The sequence below is a fragment of the Pseudopipra pipra genome, chromosome 8, assembly GCF_036250125.1.
Source record: "Pseudopipra pipra isolate bDixPip1 chromosome 8, bDixPip1.hap1, whole genome shotgun sequence".
NCBI classification, from domain to species: domain Eukaryota; kingdom Metazoa; phylum Chordata; class Aves; order Passeriformes; family Pipridae; genus Pseudopipra; species Pseudopipra pipra.
The window spans coordinates 24877959-24898108 of NC_087556.1; the positions used below are offsets into that span (position 1 = coordinate 24877959).

General features: G+C 41.7%; 1 protein-coding gene across 4 annotated transcripts in view; it reads right to left on the minus strand.

Annotated features, from left to right (window-relative positions):
• SH3PXD2A (SH3 and PX domains 2A) overlaps positions 1-20150 on the minus strand; it is a 260811-nt gene that overhangs the window by 38366 nt on the left and 202295 nt on the right. For all 4 annotated transcript variants that reach the window (XM_064663221.1, XM_064663220.1, XM_064663222.1 and 1 more), the window contains one exon: positions 395-508. In XM_064663221.1, the coding sequence (XP_064519291.1) occupies positions 395-508 (114 nt within the window). The remainder of the gene's footprint in view (positions 1-394; positions 509-20150) is intronic.

The following is a 20150-nucleotide window of genomic DNA, read 5'->3' on the forward strand; positions in this document are numbered from 1 at the left end:
TCTTCTTCCAATTAGAAGCTCTCGCTTGTGTAATTTCTGCAAACAAGCCATGCAAGTTCTCTCCTTCCATGGACACTACCAGAACAAACTGCTTGGACTTGCAAATAAGTTGTTTGTCTACTTTTTAAGGGTATTATAATGAGCATCATTTCATCTTTTGAACCTTTCGTCACACTCATTGTCCAAGCTGGTCACAAAGAGATTACAGACATAATACTTCATTCCAATTTCTTCTGCAACAATTTATTTACTGATACAAGATGGGAGAAGAGGTTACTGCACTGGATTAACAGTCATAAGTGGCAGCAAGAGTTTTCCAAGTTTTCCTCTGAGGGAAAAAAGCATAGAGCAAGTGAATATCTATTTCTCCTTGATAACAAAAAGCTTTCCATACCTTCCCCAAATTTAGATGTGTTGATGTCAGAGTCATCTCTGGTTCCATTTTGGGATTCCAGGTATGTAGCAGGGACCCATCCCTGCTCCTCTGCTGTGCTTACAAACCACCAACCTACAAAAAGAAAATAAAGAAGTCAACATTAGGAGGAGCAAGAACAGTAAATTGCTACCAAGAAGATGGCAGTGTCAGCAGCTTCAGTGCAGGTTTGAGTTATTCCGCAGCTTCCTAGAATGAGAAGGGGTTTAGTCCTATTGTACCATTTCTATCAGATACTCTCCCAGTGGTAAAAAATGGGTGCAACAGAGCAAATGACAATTTATTTTAAGAAATTCAAAGTCCAACCACAACAACTTTGATTCAAGTTCTGTAATTCAGTTTTTCCAAGCTGGTCTTGCCACATGTACACGTACATCTACAGTATCAAACCACTTCGTATGTGAATATATGTATGTGTGAACGTACCTGAAACAGCACAAATGCTGCCCAAATCCTAATACGAAGCATTACAGAAGTCAAATGATGGAAATAGGAAACACTTTAGTAGAAGGGCAGAGATTTCAGAACAGGATACAAAAGTGCTTCAAGAGCACTTGCAACCACAGCTGGTGTTTAAAAAACATGACCTGAATTCAATGCCTTGGGAAGCTGGAAAGTACTGCACAGAACAGAAATAGGAGAGAAAAAGCTAACTGAAATGTGATTTCAGGTAATGAGTGCCAGTTATTTGTCTTCCCACCTGTACATCCAAATTTTTACCACTATCTATAAAAATGTTAAGTATTCACCAGCTATAGGGATATAACCTTTCAGTCATATCTGTGGATGGATGAATAAAATTATAGGCAAACCAACTTCAGACTAAATACATTCCAACCACAACTATCCTTGCCTCTTTTCTTGCTTGGTTACACTGATTTATGGAATCCTCTGCTACTTTTGATGTAGACTCACTCAGCCAAGAACTTCCTGCTCTCAGATATGAACACAACTAGATTCTCCTCCATTCAGATAAGGTCCAGGTTAAGATAACAGGACAATAAAAAGTCTAACAGGTAAGCAAACCACTTCTGTTGTTTTCTGTAATCTCCCAGTTTCCCTCCAAAAACACAAGCTGCTTTGTCAGGACAATGCAAACTTTTGTCCAATACCAGTCTTCCAGACTCCCCAAAGGGAGTTGGGAAAACAGCTATTTCTGTACATGTACCTCAAAACAGTTTAAAGACTTTAATGGCTGTCATAAACACACCAAATTTCACAGAAGACTCCCAAGCCTGCCTGTGATAAGCAAAGGCACCATCTTGGTCTGTGAATAGATGGGCATGAACACTGGTTAGTTTATGGAGGGGCAAAGCCCCGAGCTGGGTGATAGCCACACAGCTCTCCCACAGCTGGGATGCCACAGCCTGAGCCCAGAGAGAGGGAAGAGAAGGTCCTGGGCTGGGCTCTGCTGCCATGCCACATGCAACTGTCTTTAAAGAAAAAAACCACCCTCCTGAAACAATGCTCAAGTATTCATGCTAAAAATCACCCAAGTTCATGCCAAATCCTGTCATGGAAGATTTTACCAGAGAACAGTAGTTACAAATCCTGTTTTGCTCCCTGGGGCATGTGGGTGGGAGATAATGTGCCCCAAACAATAACCCCTCACTTGCCTCCATGCAGCTCCTAGGCAGCTCTATTTATTTACTCTCCAAACTCAGACATGGATTTCCATCTTCTGGCCCAGCAGAGGTTTGGAAACTTTGCTTCACAAGGCTCATGGTTGGAAAGTTTAAATTTAGTTATTCTCCCTCAGCAGGAGGTGGATTCTCCTGCCACGAAGCCCACAGCAGCGAACATGCAGGATCTGCCAGATCGTTTCAAAAACACGTCTTCGTGGTTGTTCCTTATTTCACTACTAACGTATCGACACGGGTAGCAAACACAGTTTAACATACAGTTATAATTAGGCACAAAATGTGAGAAGTTGGCTTTCAGCTGATATCAATTAGCCTGGAATAGTTTACGTAAACTCTTCCTCAGAAAGAAATTAAGCACAATCGCAGAAAAGACTTGCCTAACTTAAAAAATGTACCTTTGGGCCAAATTCAAACCATGGTAAAAACTTCTTCGGAGAGCTGGATCACACTTGCTTGACGCCAACCCAGTGCTAGCCCATTTCACAATACAGCTCCTCTGGTTTGGCTCCTTGAGCTGCACAGTGGCCTCAGAGCTGAGTTTAGGTCTTGTGTTTGGGGCCACAGAGTAGCTGAGCCTCCATCCAAAAGGGCTCCCTGCCAAGAGAATACCCCTCGCCCTCATGCCTAGGTATGCACTTGCGCATATGCCTCCCTCACATCACCATGCCTCCCTACTGCCATTCCTACTCCTGAAAGACCTCAGCAAGGAAAACTCATGACTCTGATCTTGTGAACAGGCTCCAGTGTAACAGCTGGAGATCAAGTCACATTTGAGCAACGTTACAGACAAGTAACTCAACCAAATCCAGTGCCATGTGCAGACAGAGCATATAAGAGTCCAGCTGAGGTTTTAAGCTGCTTTGATTCTTCAAGCAATGACTAAGGCTAAAGCTTCTAATTACCACAGAACTCATGAAAGTTATCATTTCTTTCTAAAGGTTTCCTTTATAAACTCTGTGCAAGGATAAAGCATAAATGAGAGATCTCCACAACTACTGAGAAATCAGCAGCATCTGTCCAAGTTCAGGAAAAAACAGCCCCAACTCTGAAATTCTCTTCTCCCATTTCAAGCTTGTTTCTCAAAAAGACAAAAGAAAGGCTCTAATGTAGCTCGTTGAAATAGCACATCTACAGAAAAAAGGTGTGTTTTACTTAAACAACCCAAACAACTGAGAAGACTGAGAAACTTTCAGCAACACACCCTGGCAACAGAGAAGTCACAAATGGATACTCACAAGCAAGATGTGCAAGGTCTTAGAGCAGCTGAGCAGACACTGCAAAGGCAGCACATCCCTTATGAGACCAAAACCTGAATTATGATGGCACATCCAAGCCATAACCTTCCAGAAAGGAAACTACAGCATATTGCAAGAATTGACTCCTAGCAGAAAATGGCAGCAGTTCCTCAACACAGCCCCTGCACGGCATCCACAAACTGCAGAACTCTGCCCAGCTGATCATGAAGTACTTGCTCTGTGCCATCCTCTCATTAGAAGCTTTGGGCAGCTGCCATTTGGTACCACCACTCCTTCCCCCCCCCCCCAGGTTCATAGGTGTTCATGATTTGCAGACAAATTTGCCAGATTGGTCTTAGTTTGCACCATTATAGCCCTGGCTTCCTGCAAACAATCTCTTGTCCCCTCCCTGGCCATCTTTCCCAACCCAGAGCACCATAGAAATATTGTTAGAAAACTTGCTTTTGAAACACAGAACAAAACTGCATTTATTTTGAGTTCTCCCTCTATGCTGGAGTTGAGCTTGACTTCACAATTCATTATTAAAACCATTCTGCAGCAACATCTGCAGGGAATTATGTAAAGTTATCTCTGTGCACTGCCAAGCCAGTCTGAGGTTCTCTCTTGCACTCACACCATCTGTAAAAATTAGGCAGTGCTTTACAGCTTGAGTTAACCCTTACAGATGCCCCTGTCTCTCAGGCATCAAAACACAACTCTAAAGGTGATGTGGCATGGATATTTAGACTGAGACTCATCAGCTCTCATCTCTGAAGAGGATTTAAAGGGAGTCTGAGCCTCACAGAAGGCACATAAGGAGTTGTAGCCACTGTGACCAGACCAAGCTCAACTTGAGCTTTGCTGCATTACTCCAACAGCCTGAACACTAACCTCAGAATACAAATTTTTAAGGTAGGAGTGCAATTTTCTCCCCACATATGTTGCCGCTTTGGTTGGCATCTGTCAGCATCCCTTGCTGCAACCGGCAAGATGTCTCCACACCCACAGAGTCCACGGAAGCTCAGATAACTCTCAAGCATTTACTGAGAAATTACCAGTTTCACTTGATATACATACATATGGCAAGTTGATGATTGCAAAATGGATTGGTCATACTGCAGAATGACTAAATGACAAAAAGACTTTGATTCTAAAAAATCATGTTCTTGCTTTTAATTTTATTCCCAATCCTCTTCTCAAAAGGCTTTTACAAAAGCAAAAGAATTAAGCAAATGTTAACCACAACATGCACCATGGGAAACTACTGGAACTTAGTTAAAGGATTACATTTTAGGCAAGTTTTGCTTATCTTTACATGTATCCTTATCCAGCAATTCTTCAGTATTGTCCCTTTCTTCACGCCAACAGGGAATCAGCTATTCCCATTGAAGCCTGCCTGATCATAAGATGCTACAAATCACTTTAAGAAATAAATACATTAAATTGCAGGATAATGCTGAACATTAGTTTCTAATTCTCTCCTCAGCCACTACTTTCTCTATAGATTTTATGAGCTCAAGTAAAGTAAACAAGACTGATAGCAACACTGTTGGGCATGGATATTTCTCCTGCAGGAGTACACATTCCTCTAAACAAATACTTAAATAACACTCCATCTCTCAAGAGTCTTGAAAAAATCCCACACAAGCAGCAGTCTGGTACATTTGACATGCGCTCTTTGGGCTTCAGAGAGATGCTTTTTTAAGTCCTTCTGCCTTGGAACTATCTCAAGAGACTTTTTTTAATCCAACAACATAAACTGTCCTACAAAGCAATACTAGATGCAATTAAGTCTTTTCCAGACCTGTCACACAGACTTTTTCGTGCCAGCAGCTGATTACTTCCCTTCAGAGATATGATCTGCTTCATTAGAAAATAGCTAAGGTAAGAGTATTGCTGCACGGCTCAAGGCACTTGCTTTTTCCACCCCCTAGAGCTTGTCCGACACCATACATATATATTTGATAAACATAGGGCAGCCAATCATAATTGCCTCTGCCAGACCTCTAAAGAATGCGTAGAAGTGGAAACAGAAAGGCACCAGGAGTGGCATTCTACAAGACGGATTTTTCTGCAGTAAGATTATGCTCACACCCACTTCTGTGCCTGTATGCTGTTAGACACTACTGTCCATACTGACTCTGCTCGCTGTAAAGGGCTATTTCAGTCCCACACACTTGGCAAAGGCACTAGATTGAAACCACTGAATTCATATGAAGGCCAGTGTTCAATTTCTGAGAATTTTATCCTTACAATTCACAGAAGAGGCATCTTTCTTTTAAATATGGAGATACATGCAAGAGGTCTTTCTAGCATAGAGCTGACTTCAGTTTAGGGTACAGAAGTCCGTGCATGAGTCACTGCAAGGCGGACTAAGGTTGTCTTCTCAAGATGAATTATTAAAGCTGGTGAAATATTAAAGGCAGCTTTCACCTCAAAACACATAATGTTTTCCAGCCTGTGTACACTGCAGACTTCACTGCAACCACTACTCAACAGTGAAGCAATGTTTGTCTACTTTTAAAGATGAAAGTGGGGCTCAGAGACATGCTCAAGGAAGAAAGATGTGCTTGTGGTAGACATCCTACTTGAACACAATTAAGATCCACAGCACAGGTTCACAGCCTTTTATGTGCCATGCCCAAAGCAGACTGGGCCATATGTTAGGATTCCAGATCAACCACATGATCCTTCCATCCAGTTCACGCCCTAGAGCTACAGGCTGGGAGCATGGTTCATCAGGGAAACTCCACCTCCCAGAGGAAGTATTGCAACCCCAAATGTCTGTGCTTGACAGTCAAGAGTGAAGGTTGTTACCTTGCAACTACTGTGGGTGCACAAAGTACTGCTTTAGGAACTCAGGAACAAAACTTATCAGCCCAAGTTACTGCTTAACTCCAAGAGGTTTTTCAATTTGCTGAGGAAATAACCCAAGAGGCCACAGCGCTGTGATAGGGCAGAGTTGTTGGCTTTTTCACATAAGAGAAAAGAGAAAAAAGGATCTCAGTTGTCACTACTTTCCTGGTAACCCAGCACAGAAAATTTGATCTTCTATATGGGTTATGAAACAGGCCTTCTTCCAGAGCATTAAAAAAACTGAATGAAGAATTATAACCACATAAATTTTGGTTTTCTCAAAAAAAAAAATAAAAAGCATCTAAAATGTAATAAGCAAACATTTTGTTCCCAGTACCAAGAACATCTGAAGGACATACTTTAGAAACCACACACCTGATCGCTGTTCAACAGTGGTCACACAGCCACAGACTACGTTCTGCCCAGTAAGCTACCCTCAATATTTAAAAATGAGCAATAGTTTTAACATTTAGGGAAGAGAGAACACATTGAAGGTGGTTGAGAGGCTGCACACTCCTGTGCCTTGCTCCAGTGTTCAACTGAAAATTTACAGGTGTCCCTACAAAAACATAATAGGAACCTAACCTCAAGAGCATCACTTTGGAACCCTGACAACCCAATGCACATATGGAGTGCCCCTGGAAACACTTTTCTTTCCCTCCTTAGGGAGGGCCTGAAAGCTGAGTTGTGTTCTTATCAGAGTACAGGCTGCAGCAGTTTTTGCTTAATTTGGTGATTGAAACAACACTTGAGGGCTTTCTGAGGAGAGAGAGATGATGGGGAGCAGGAGGAGGTGGGGACTTCTGGAAGGTTGGACTCTGTTGATATCATTTTTTGGCTATTAACACAGCAGCATTTTGCCTTATGAAGCTAAAAGTTGGACTAGAGACCAAGAGCTGAGACCACAGTTTGCTGTTCTCCACCAATACTTGACTGTAACTGCAAATGCTTAGGACTCAGCAGCAGCTGAGGGAATTGAAGTCCTTGCACTGCTTTTGGTGTTACTGAGTTCAAGGAAAATAGAAGTGAATCCCAGTGGAGGGCTGTAACATGTTCTTCCTGCAACGACTGGTTATTAAGGTAACTACTTGGATTTGCTATCCTAATCCTTCCAGTCTGTCTTCTTACACTTCTACTAACAATCTTGTGACATTTGTAGATAGAGACTTCTCAGCTGTGCTGTTAGCAAATCCCATTGCTGCTGTACTCCAGTTGCAGAGTTGGCTAGCATGGAGAGCCCACTACATGTGAATAAATATCCCAGTTATTGCTGCCATACAGGTTTTTCCTGGACCAAAGACAGCTGACTAGGTGTGTACATAAGTGCTTGATACAGAGTCCCAAAGTGCATCGCAGATTCTGGCTGAAATATCTAGCTTACTTGGATTTGTTTCACATCACATTATGTGCATAAATACATATGTATATATGTGGAAATTCACACCCTGATCTCTGCACTCAAATACATATTACCCTAGTCTTCTATTGTGTTTCCTTGTACTTTTGGAAAAAGCAGAAGTGATCACAACATGGGAAAAGTTCATGGGAAAACAGAAAACTGGATAATATACAACTCAGCTCTAATACTTTATGGGTTACATCACTAGTAGAGACATTGGATATTCTGAGTATTAGACAACTAGGAAATACCACATTACTGTATTTATTCAAATCTTACAAGCTAGTAGGCAACAAACCTTTCAAAGGTGCACATTCAAATAAACACATATATTTATCTCTCATTACAGTTGTGACTTCTTGGGTCTATCTGTGTAGGGAGTTGTTCAAGTACAGCACACAGTTTATCTCTGGGTTCTGATAATACAAACTGATAGTTACAGACTCCAAGTGCTGTATCTGCAGCTATTTGCTATGGCCCAAGTGTTACCCAGGGGCTTCCCCTCCCTATTTAAAAAAAGAGCCTCAGATTCGTGTATTGACACAGCTGGAATAAAGGAATCTGCCAAACACGTTTTCTAGAATTGGCCTGTACATTCACGAAGCCATCATCTAATCCAGTACAAATTAAACATTGTGTTGTTAAAGCAAGGGAATAAATGCACTACCTATTACATTAACAGATATGGAAAAGTCTTGGACATTGCCTGTAAATCCCAGATCAAGTCCCATCACACTCCAGGTCACCGGCTTCTCCTAAACTGTCAAGTACTCTGGGCTCTACAAGACAGAAGCAGATGAATGCACCATTTCCTAAGCCTGCTCATGACCAACTCCAAAACACACAGAGCCAACATGCCCAAGGTGCTGGCCAGCATTCCCAGACCACTCAAATTAGGGGACCCACAGAGCTATAAAGTCAGAGTCAGCCAGTTCTACAAGTCAGTCAGCACCCAAAAAGTTGAAAAACAAACCAACCAAACAAACCAAAAAACAAACCCAACAAAAAGTTTTCCAAGGCTCAAACGTCCTAATGCCTTCTAAAAATTAATTTAAAACAACCTTTCCCTTCCTGCTTTATTTGATTTCATGAACACCTAATGATGTTACTGTCTGTGCAACATCAGCTGCATTTCACATAGCCCAATGTGTTTGCACACATCCAACCCACAGTACCAACTCAGCTAATACAGAAAATATCTGTTTTCTGATCACAGATTTTCTTTTTTTTTTTTTCCATCTGATCTGCTTGAATACTGGATTTCCTATCTGACTGCAAGTTCTGGTCACACTACACATCTATTTTCAACTTTTCTTGAATTTTTTTTCTCTTGGAAAGTGACAGATTTACATTGATCGTTGAAAGATGAAGTCTTTGTGATTTCAGTAACCACAAGGCAAAGTAAGGTTCCTAGAGGGCACAGAGACTGAACAGGCAGTACAAAGAGTTCTACTTTAAGTCTCTATGGGCAACAAGTGGTACCAGAGAGTACTTTCCTTTCTTTCCCTTCCCCCAAAGTTTTCTTCACTTTAGTACATCCCAGAAGTTGACCATTTCCCTGATAATGGGAAGTTCATGGGGCATTTTCCTTCCTCCATCTTCAATTACAGCTCAGAACCATTCATTTTCTATTCCAGAAGGACCTCTGTCCCATACCTCCTTTAGTCTTTTTACTGTTAGGAAGATGTTGCTCAAGTAGGAAAGTTAAGCAATAAATCCACCTCCCACCCTCCTTAAGGTCTTCCCCCCCTATCTTCTCTCCAGCAGCCCATCATTTAAAAGGTTGAAATCTATATATCTGAGGTTTTAATAAACCTTTCAAAGTGATGCTGCTATCACCATAATTAATAATTTACAAGAGCTCCCAACCACAAGTGGGTTTGGTGAGGGCACAGACAGAGGAGGACTCCAGCACACAGTGCAGAATACACAGAAATTGGGTGGGCAAACCCAGCCCATGGCAGCAACAAATAACCCACTGCCTTCAGAAAGGCTACTCCAGTGCAGTCAGCTCCTGCAGTGGATTTTCCAGAGCCATGAACAACTGATTACAGTAAAGGCATGCAAACAGATGGCTTTCCACCCCACGGGGCATGGGAGCTCAGCCCTAGGAGCCAACGGAGACTCTATTAGTCATGACCAGTTGTGGGGTTGTGTTTTCAGTGGTCAGCCAACGGGGTGTAACAGTCGAGCTCACAAGCAATTTCCTTTACATTCACAGGACTTAATCTTAAAGCAAACACATTTTGTGTCCAAGCTTTCTTTAGGAAAACATGAATAAGCTTTCAAATGGGTCTCATAGTAATCTTGTCCAAAGATTACAAATTACTTCCTAGTGGTTTAAAAAGTTACAGACCCCCAGCTCCAGCTGATAGGAAATGGCCTTCACAGGCAGCAGAGAATGGCCAATATTTACTTCCTGTACAGATTGACAAAAGTCGCTTTTGTTTTAATTTCTTATTCTGAAGTCTATAGAGAACATGGCGTCAGTTGCTTACTGGGAAATCCTAAAAACCACACAGAATTAGGAAAAAGAGACTCTGAGGACTAGGAACAAAACCTAGCAGAGTACCAAACAGCACTGCAGGTGCTAGAGTCAAAGTTGTACAGGAATTCCATATTTCATTTGAAAACACATCTGCCGCCTCTGAGGCGCACTTCTGTTATGTCAGGACAGAACCGAGCAACACTACACAAAGGCTTGAAGCAATGAACAAAGGCTACAGTACATCCAGCAGAAATCTTAGGATAAAGCAACCAAACAGTGATATTAGTTCAGTCTGAAGCAGACCTGAGTCACCAGGTTAAAAATGCTGCCTTTTACAAACAGTTTTGGTGGGATCCTTCTGAACCACAATACTCCTGCTAAAGGAACAGACACCTTGGTTTGCTGGTGCCCAGCAGAGTGTGCAGAGCAGCTCTGCTCTGCAGCGCTCAGATAACCATCTCACAAATGGCCATTTCCATATCCTGGCTGTTCCTTGAAGCTCTGCTGTCCAAATACAACTTCTGACCAGCTCTATTTATGAGCTAGATCTGGCGAGATCGTAGCCCAGATGGTATGTTATCACAAACAGTGACATAAGCCAAGTCGAATGCGCTGCTCTCTCTCTGACACCGCTTCATCGCCTTTCTCCTGAGCTCCACTCAAGCCGTGTTTCTGCAGTGACCCTGGGAGCTGAGCCTCAAAGACCTGCCTGCACACGGCTGCAGGAAATGACAGCTTTGGAAGTGAGCACCAGTGATGAATAGCCTGCTACAAGAGCAGCCAGTGCATTAGTAGGCTGCCAACTAGTGACCTACATTGTACTGAGCAAGGACATACATGGGTAATAGTATCAGTGGCACTGCCAGAAAGAGACTAAAACCCCAATTCAGTATTTTCTGAAGGGTTTCTCCAGGCTTCTCTAAAATGTAGAAACTTGTAGACTTGTTACTATATCTTGTTCAGAACTGGTCCTATTTGGAGCAGATTACAGAAAACTAAAAGAAAAAAAGAAAAGAGAAAAATATTTGTCTTTTATCTTTATTCATCACGAAGACCCAGACAACAAGGACAGGCTATGCAGGTGAAACAGGAGACACTGACCTTTATGAAAGGGATATATGAGATCATCCATGCAGATTTTGAAAAAGCAAGCAGGAATTACTGGGTTATCTGTTCCATCAGCTCTAACAAAAAGGTGCATCAGCAGCATAAGAAAAGAACATGAATATAGGAAAGTTACTGAGTCAAAAAACTCTGGTAGGATAGCCATTTCTCCTCCCTCCCCCAGCAAAAGACCACTCCTCTTATATTGCAGAAAATACTCTGCACACAGCCAAGTAACTAAGCACTTGTTTTTACTCATTCTAGCTTAGCCTCTGAATACAAAGGCTACACACTTTACTCAAGCATCTTTGCAGGGCTTTGGCTACATGGTAGTAAGCATGTGTTTTCCCTGCAGCTTGCTTGGTTGCCTCATCTGGGATGTTTAGTTTAAAGGCTGATATTTAGCCTTTGGTTGCTCCTTACAGACTGAAAGGCAGTCTAGACTCAGAGCAGAAAATCACTGCCTTGAGAGACCAGGAACAGCTCACTGAATGAGCCTTGCTCTGTGTGAACATCAAGAGCAACATTTCTATTAACACCTTATCCATAGAGAAAGGTTGCATTGCAGCAGCCTCAGATGCTGCTCTGCCTGCAGGAAGGTACTGTTAAGTGCACAATAAGTCAAAGTCCCAATACATAAACATTTTCATTTTCTGACTCTCGTTTTTGTCTCTCAAAGCTTAAACAGAGATAGAGCAGGCACTAAACACAGATTTGCTGGCCATAATCAGGAAAGCTGATCTTTTGATGCTAAATAGAGGTTAGCAAGGCAAATTAATGATGTGAGATACAGAAAAGCTGTCAATCTCCATACATTTCACAGAGCTGAGAGAAGACAAATAGATCATTGTGAGGCTTATTCCTTTCCATTAGGAATAAATCAACCGTGAAACAAGGGCAAGAGTAATGCTGTCCTTGAGCAAAAAGCTCTGATTTGCAGACCCTCCATTACAAACACACATGCATTATACAATACAGCACCATTTAAAGTAAATAAGCAGCACAGTAAGGGATTACCTAAACCTGTTAGACAGATGATCTAGAGGTGCAGTGTTTATCTTTTCAACAGGGAGTCACTTAAGCTTACCCTATGAGTGCATGCTAGATTAAACCTTTCCCTCTCCCAAGTAACAAGGCTACCAAAAGAGGAAATGCTGTACTGCCTTTAACTACCCCTGCCCAGAGCCTGCTGCAAGAGCTACACTTTCATCCACCTCCTGCTATTCCTCAGTCACTCTGAAAACCTTCAACAGAAAACCTTCAGTTCAGGCATTTTGAAACCTTGTACTTTTCAAGATCTCACTCTTGGCAGATTGATGGACTTTTTTTGTTGGGCTGGGGTTTTTCGTTTGTTTATTTTGAGGGGTTTCTGTTTGGTGTGTTTTGTTGGTTTTTTTGGGTTTTTTTTAATTTTCTTTCCCCTTCTCCCAAAACACACTGATTTCCCCTTTTTATTTTAGAAAAGCTCAGTGATGGAGCACAGAGGCTGCACGTTCACTGCAAACTGAGAAAGAAGATGGTTCTGCTGCTGAGGAGCTGGGAGCTCACTGTAAGAGAACTGAGAACCATACCAATTCTTTTCACGGGAGTTTTTCCCTCCTCAGTTTCCAAAGTCTTAGTTACTTCCCTTCCCCTCCTCCACCACCCAGATCTGAACAGCGTTTCCTTTGTCTATTCCCTATGTAGACTTCCATTCTCTGGAGACAGGGCCTAAGTGTCTAGCACAACAGGACCCTGACTTCAGCTGGGCCTTAGGCACTGCCATAAAAAACAAACAGATCACAGAAGCATGGCTCTTGCAATGTAAAACAGCCCAGATAGTAAATAAGTCTTTGAATAGGTCTGTTAGCTCATGTACTAATTATGATGTTGGAATGCTACGGTTTAACAAAAGCTTGTATGGCCTGAAAATGTATTCCAAAACATCCCATTTAGTGATTATGTGTGCATTTGGAAAGGGAGTTGAAGTTCACTGCAATACTAATGTGAAGTATATGCAACACTGCATCTCCAGTAAGAGCAAGTAGATTACTAGCACATTTTAAAGTGACTAATGAATTGACGTTTCCTTGGCACACTTCCCTCCCAAGGGCTGTAGGTAAGGATTACAGAGTGGAAAGAACCCAACTTCAGTAGAAAGAAAAGTGCATATTCCTGTAGCCATTAAATCCCTACCAGGGAACAGGTTTTCCCATTGCATTTCAGGGACATCTACCCCCCTCCCTTGTTTGCATAGGCTGTTTGACACCCTCCCACCCCCCACCCCAAATTCTCAGACTCCAAAATCCCATGCAACAGAGCCTGCAGAAGGCAACCAAGACCACACATTTTTGGGAAGGACAACCATCACTTCCACTTATCCACAGATTCTTAACATCGGTGTAAAGTGATTAATTTCTTGGAATATTCTGGCTAGTAAATGACACCACCTGAAGGTTTAAAAACTGCCTTCTCATGTTCCTCCCTCCCATGTTAAGTTGTAGTTCAGCTCTTTTGTGCTCACAAGCCATTTTCATGGAGGTCATGCTTTCTTCAGCTGACCTATTTGTCACCAATTGCTAACACGAGTGAGTGGGGTTGCCTAGTATCAACACACTCAGCCTTCCCAATCTGCCCTGCTAATGACTGAGTTCATCCAGATGCCAAACAATAATAAGAACTGTTTTAACAAAATTTGGAAGGCAGCTTTGCATGGTGCTAAAATTAAGGCTTAACTCTCTGTCCTACACAAGGGTTAGGGTTGTTGGTCATCTGCCAGCATGTACTATCTCAACACTAAACTAATGCACCTACTTGCTAGTCCACACATGAGACTGAGGAAAAGTGAAGATTCAAAGGAGATTCAGCATCTGTCCTCTTGCATCTCACAGACCATTAATGCTACATCACCTGGCAAACCAACACTGTGACCTTTACTGGGCTACTCATTTTGAAGAGCATGGGTTTTTTTTTCCATAGCTGAAGTTACATATGGAGTCTATTCTAGAAACACAGGCACTGACCATCAATATCTGAAGAATTATCATACAGACCTGCTTCTCAAGGTACTTGAAGATTTATGTAACAGGAAGGTGGAAAGAACCAACCCTGTAACATTTATCTAATTAGATTTTAATTTTCCTTTTTTCCAGTTTTTCCTTTCCACTTCAGTCTCTAGAGTTACCTTCCAGAAGTCAGAAAAAAAAACTTAAAAAATGATTCAGAGAAAAGCTCAGATATTCCTGCCAGCCTATCACATCAGCAAGGTTAGAGGACCAAAGCAAAGGCCTGAGCATCACAACCACTGAAATTTCGGAGTATGGTTTGTCTTCAAGACCTGCTTTCTAGTTTGAGTAAAACGTGAATCTGTATTTTCATATTCTCTTAAAGCCTGAGAATATATAAATCTATGAGAAGATGTGATCTGCTTCTACTTGAATGCAATGAATGAGGTGTGACAGAAGGACCTTCAAGAGCACCTTCTCACCGCAAAAAGCGATTAAACGTTTGTTTCTTTTAAATTGTGAGCTCTAAGAAGAAGATAATACTCATTACAGTAACCAGTAAAGGTCAGTATGACATTTGACACATTTGCTGATGTGGCTTACAGATGTCAGTATGGCTATGACTTACTTCCAGGAGCTGTCTCCCTGCTCCTTACCCCAGAAGATGCAGAAACCTCACACCCACATTCCTTTTCTTCTTGGTATCTCTTTTCCATAGAAAATAGGATAGGCAAAACCATTAACCACTTGACTTCACTTTCTTGCCACTTTTGCCTCTCCATCAGCAGAGCAGGCCCCTACAACATAAGAGTCAGTGGAAGCTGAATCTATCTTCAAGCAGAGTCTCTCTCTTTGTTTCTAACCTGTCTTCTGTTCAGAGTCAGTTCTATCCTTTCCAGAACTGCTTCCCCATCAGCACAAAGGAATGGAGTTACTCATCATTCATGCTATTTCCATCTCTATTTTTGCAATTGTAAAAAGGTTCACACAGCAGTTTACTTATTTATAAAAACAGGAAACTTTTTTTTGGACTTGGATTATCTGAGTAGGCTGTAGTCTCCTATTCAATAAAGGTATTTAGTATGAAAATAACGAAACGCCCCAAACCCCATGTTCTAGTCAACTGTAGGCTTAAGCACTTTGCTCAGCTGAGGAGCAGAGCCAAGCAGTGAGCACCATATTTAAGAGATAAAACCCCCATCTGCGAGGAGCCACTTGCTGCTTCATCATGGTGCTATCAGGCCTTTAACTCATCACAGCTTTGCATTGTCAGTTCCAGCCTTCCTTGCTTTTTCCATCCAACTATGCCTCAGGCCTTTCAATGAGCCTATTTGCTTATTTATTCTCAGCTCAGTTTTCAAATTGTGAGCCAGAGCCAGCAAAGAAAAGCAGCTTCTCCAGATGAGGTCCTAGAAATCAGCTACACAGGCTTCAATACAGCATAGTAAGACCACTGCATTTGCTTCCTCTCCAAACTCAGTGAGAATGTGCAAAGGACACAGGTATTGCATAACAAGTATGAAAAAAGAAAAGAAAAAGAAGTCAGGTGAATCCTTTAAGATTGGTAAAGAAATTACAAAGGCCATTTCCAGTCCAAAGAAATTTAAAATATACCTTACCTACCCAGCTTAAACACTAGGCTAAAGGTCAGAGACTGTTTTCATGCTGGAGAGTTCAAGGGATTTTATATCTGCTGCTTAAAGTCACTGTACCTTTGATGAAACATTGGTAATCCTATCCAGTTGTGAACTTAACAAGCAGCAAGAGAAGTCAAGCATCAAGGACCCCGACAATCCTGCCCTCAAGCACTGCTAGCATACCTCAGGGTATATGTCTCATTGCTGCACAGTTAAGTGCTGCACTAGGTCTTAAGAATACTTTTAGTCTTTAGCTTCTGAGAAGTATCATTCGGGCAAACTACTTCAGTGATTTTCCTTTATTTCTGAAACAGAAATAAATATGCAGAAGAGTGAGCAAAGGGTGACCCAAGATCCTGTGCCTGTAGCTATATCATTTAATACAAGATCAGTCAAAAGCCCTACTTTGCAAGTGAGATGCCTGTCTTTAACCAGAGCCAGAAGTCTCAGGAGCATGGCATTTCATTCAGCTTTAGCAAAACACTTCTCATGAAAGAGATGAGGTATTGATTAAAGAGAAAAGGATCTGACACACCCCTTGCCTGCTCAAGCAAGCTGTAAGTTTGAAGAAAAGGAACAAAATGAACTTTGGTTCGACTCCTCTGTGCTTGAAATTACTTCGTGACAACGATTCCCTGCTGCCAACACACACTCCAGCTCTGAGAGCAGGGTTGATGGTGTCCAAGCCAAACACATGCGTGGCTGGAGAGACTCACAGCAGATTAGACAGCTCTTCTTTGTACCCATACATGAAATACATCTGGGGCACCCTGGCTATATTAAGGGCACATTCCTTGGCTGAGCTGATGCTTGTTGAGCACCACTACAAGCACCAGTGACATACCTCTGGAGCACTGATACAGCATTTCCAGCAGCTCCCCACGCTGGCAGATGGAGATGCCTGAGAATGAGACTTGTGAAACAGCCCTGACAGGTTGATATTCTCACTCAGATTATCTAATCCCAGTGTGGAAAAAATGCCAAAAGCATCCTTACTCTGAATCAAAATTAAATGCTCTAATAAGAGGCTGGATTTACAAAAAGCCAGCTGCAAGCAAAGACACTCCTTGGCCATCAGTGTCACAAGCATCCTAAGAAGTCTACTCAAATCTACAGATACAACTATATGTCCAAGTCCAGTTACTGCCTCAAAGTCCAATACTTCAATCATGTTGTGCATCTGGAATCAAGCTGTTGCTACAGTAACTCTCTAGAGAGTCTGTGCTCTTGAGAGACGCAGGGCAGCAAATAGCCCATTTTTCAAGAGATTTTTTTGTGGTTTTAAATTTGTTTTTAAAAGATTTGGTTGGGTTTTTTAAGGGAACAGAAATATTATAAATTGCTATTAAAGTGATGGTATCATCTAATGAGAAAATTAAAAAAAATACAATATGGAGTTCCCTTATTATCCATTTCATTAAATATCAGCACTTCTTTAGTCAGTTTATAATTGGTCCACGAAGAAGGTATGAAAATTTACACTGAATCAAAGTAGAAGGGCCAAACCCCAATGAAATGTACCAGGCTTTTGGGTTTATACATCATAGCTTTTTCATGGATCTAGCAGTAAAACTTTCAGCTGAATGTCCAGTTTAACATTAGTAATTAGTTAGTACAAGTTACATCACTGCTTATGTAAATCAGAGGTTATTTGATGGGTCACCAGCAGACTTAAGAGAACAGGCACCTCTAACAGCAGGGAGCTCTTGTCCATGTAGCACAGCCTGACTCCAGCACCTTCCAGTCCTCCCTGTGCTAGTCTCACCACAACGTTCACACTTTGCAGTGGTCTCAAGTTACCAAATCAGAAGCTTTGCTGGATTTTCAATTTCTAGATATCCCCATGACAGCAGAGAACAAAAAAAAAAAAAGAAAAATATTCTGAAGAATTTTAATTTTTCCAGACTGCATACCAGGTTTAATTCCTTATTCTCTGTTACTATTGTCTATGAGCTCACTTGACAATTTTCAGCTCTTCAGATTTACAGTCATTCCTAGTAAAGCATTTCATCCACAAATAAATGCAACCACCCTTTTTCTAAAGGCAGGGAGAAAATATATAGAAAGCACACAGATGTTTGGCAAGTACATTAAAGCTAGGCTAGTCAGTACAAAAACTCTCCCCAAAACCCCTGAAGTTTTCAGTGCTTTAACAATACAATCAAATTTTAAATACGAACAGAGGAGGATTCCAAATGGGTACATAACATCTACGAAAATAAATTAATTGGAAGTGCACATAAACTTGTGCTACGGAGAGCTGTACACTGTATCAAATGTCTTCACCTCATTCTGTGAGACCAGGCACACTGAGTCTGAATAAATCTTTGTTTTTCACACTAATATGAAATTAGATGAGGTTTGGGCAGTGATACCAACTCCTAGTCAGCAGGTATCAACTTACTGTCTTTGGCAAAGTCATCCTCCTGAGTTCTCTGCACAGGTGGAGAATATGGTATTTGGCTCCTCAAACTCTGCAATTCACAGCTGACCCATGTACATTCACTTAGAAGCTCTTGGACTTTTGGAGAGCAGAGAGGACTTTACTCTCCTACAGTATTTCATAACTTCAGTATGTAATACCTTCTCCAAAGGAGGACAGATGTGCAGAAGTAGTTTCAGTCTTCCAAGAAGTTTTCCATTAGGATCTTGCTGTTTCTCTGGCTGTGTAGTCCAACAGCATAACCACAGCAAGGCTGTAGACTGGAGGTTGTTGCTCAAGTCGTACTTGCTGCAGGCAGACCATCCAGATGAGGTACTGCAAACTTGCTCCTTGGGTTCAGAGCTGCAGCTGTGAGGAGGATGCCAGCACACAGCTACTCACTCTTTTTTGGGGAGCTTCAAAGAGGGCATCATAGAAGAATAACTTGAGTCCAGCTTGTCATACAAGGGAAATTTCAGCCAATTACATCAAGCAATCAGATTTTTGAGGGAGTAGAGCTGTCATGTCATATGAAATGGGTTAGGAGAAAGACTATTTTGTTTACATAAAATTGTATATCCTAGTTACAGGAAACGAACCAGAAAATAATACCTATCCCCATTCATGAATCTTGTTTTGGACTTTTTTTTTTTCCTAAATTTTGCAGTCTTTGAAGAGGATGGGGAGGAAGAGGAAGATTCTGAGCCCAAATAATTTCACTCTTGGCATGCCAAAGCCAGCAGTAGAAAAGCCTGGATTTTCCACAGTGGCTTGGATACATGCCACAGGATGAGAAGTCACTTAATAGTAAGCTCCCCTCCATGAGGGGACACACCTCTGATTGTTCAGCTTCAGGGAGAAGGGGCTACTTCCCTTCCCCACAGAGACACCCAACCTGTGCCTGTACTGCTCCTACCCAAACAGCCATCAGGCTGTTCAGCCAGCCTTGGGGACTAAGGACACAAGCAAGTCTATTGTCATATTCCACAGGAAGGCAGCAAACCCCTGATGATGTTCAAGACGGATTACTACGGGCTAAAGTAGTAGAAACACTGCAAAAAGCAAAAGGAAGAAGCTGATGGGAATGATTTGCATCCTCAAAACTCCAATGGAAATTCAGGTTTTCAGCAAGGATTTGGAAGCTGAAAGTTGAAGGACAGTCACAAGTTAATTTTCCAATATCTGCATGCATCTTGGGAAATGCTATTTGTTTCTGCAAATTACTATTAGGACACATAAGCTTTTGCTTACTATCCATTTTTATAGCCAGGAAACCCTGATGCTGCCATCACATGATTGAGAAGTCACTCAAATTCAGCAGAAACCAAACATTCCAGTGTCTTTGGCCATAGCCACTCCACAAAGATCATTTGAGATCCTGTGACATCTGACAGTTTTCCTCTCCTCCAAGACTGACATTAACCAAAAGCCTCTTATCCAAACCAAAACACTATACAGAACACAGTCCACATTCCTATTTTGGGAAAGTCTGGATTGGAAACTTAATCTGTCATCTTGAACCCATGTGTACCTGTTTAATTGTAGTTCAGGAGCCATATGACATTTACAGTTTATTTCTTTGAATGCTATAGAAAGCTGATAGAAGAGTGAGAATCATCAGCAAAATTGACTACAAAATGCAATGCAGAGTAAACTCAAGCACACACTGATCATATTCACACCACTGCTGCCCACCAAGGACCTTCTGCTGCACAGAAGAGATGTGGTTTTGGGAAATGACAACTTTGTGACAAGTTGAGAGCTTGAAAACTCCAGTTTTTCAAAGGGAGTCTGGGTATTCTGCCACCACCTCATCCCAGACCTGCTCTTCATTCTCATGATAAACTGCACTTGGATTTTCCAGAGTGGCTGCCACCTACTCAGAAACCAGTCTTAGAAATGACGAGGTTGCACTGCTGCCAGTTCTTCAGCCCCTTCTTGGTCACACT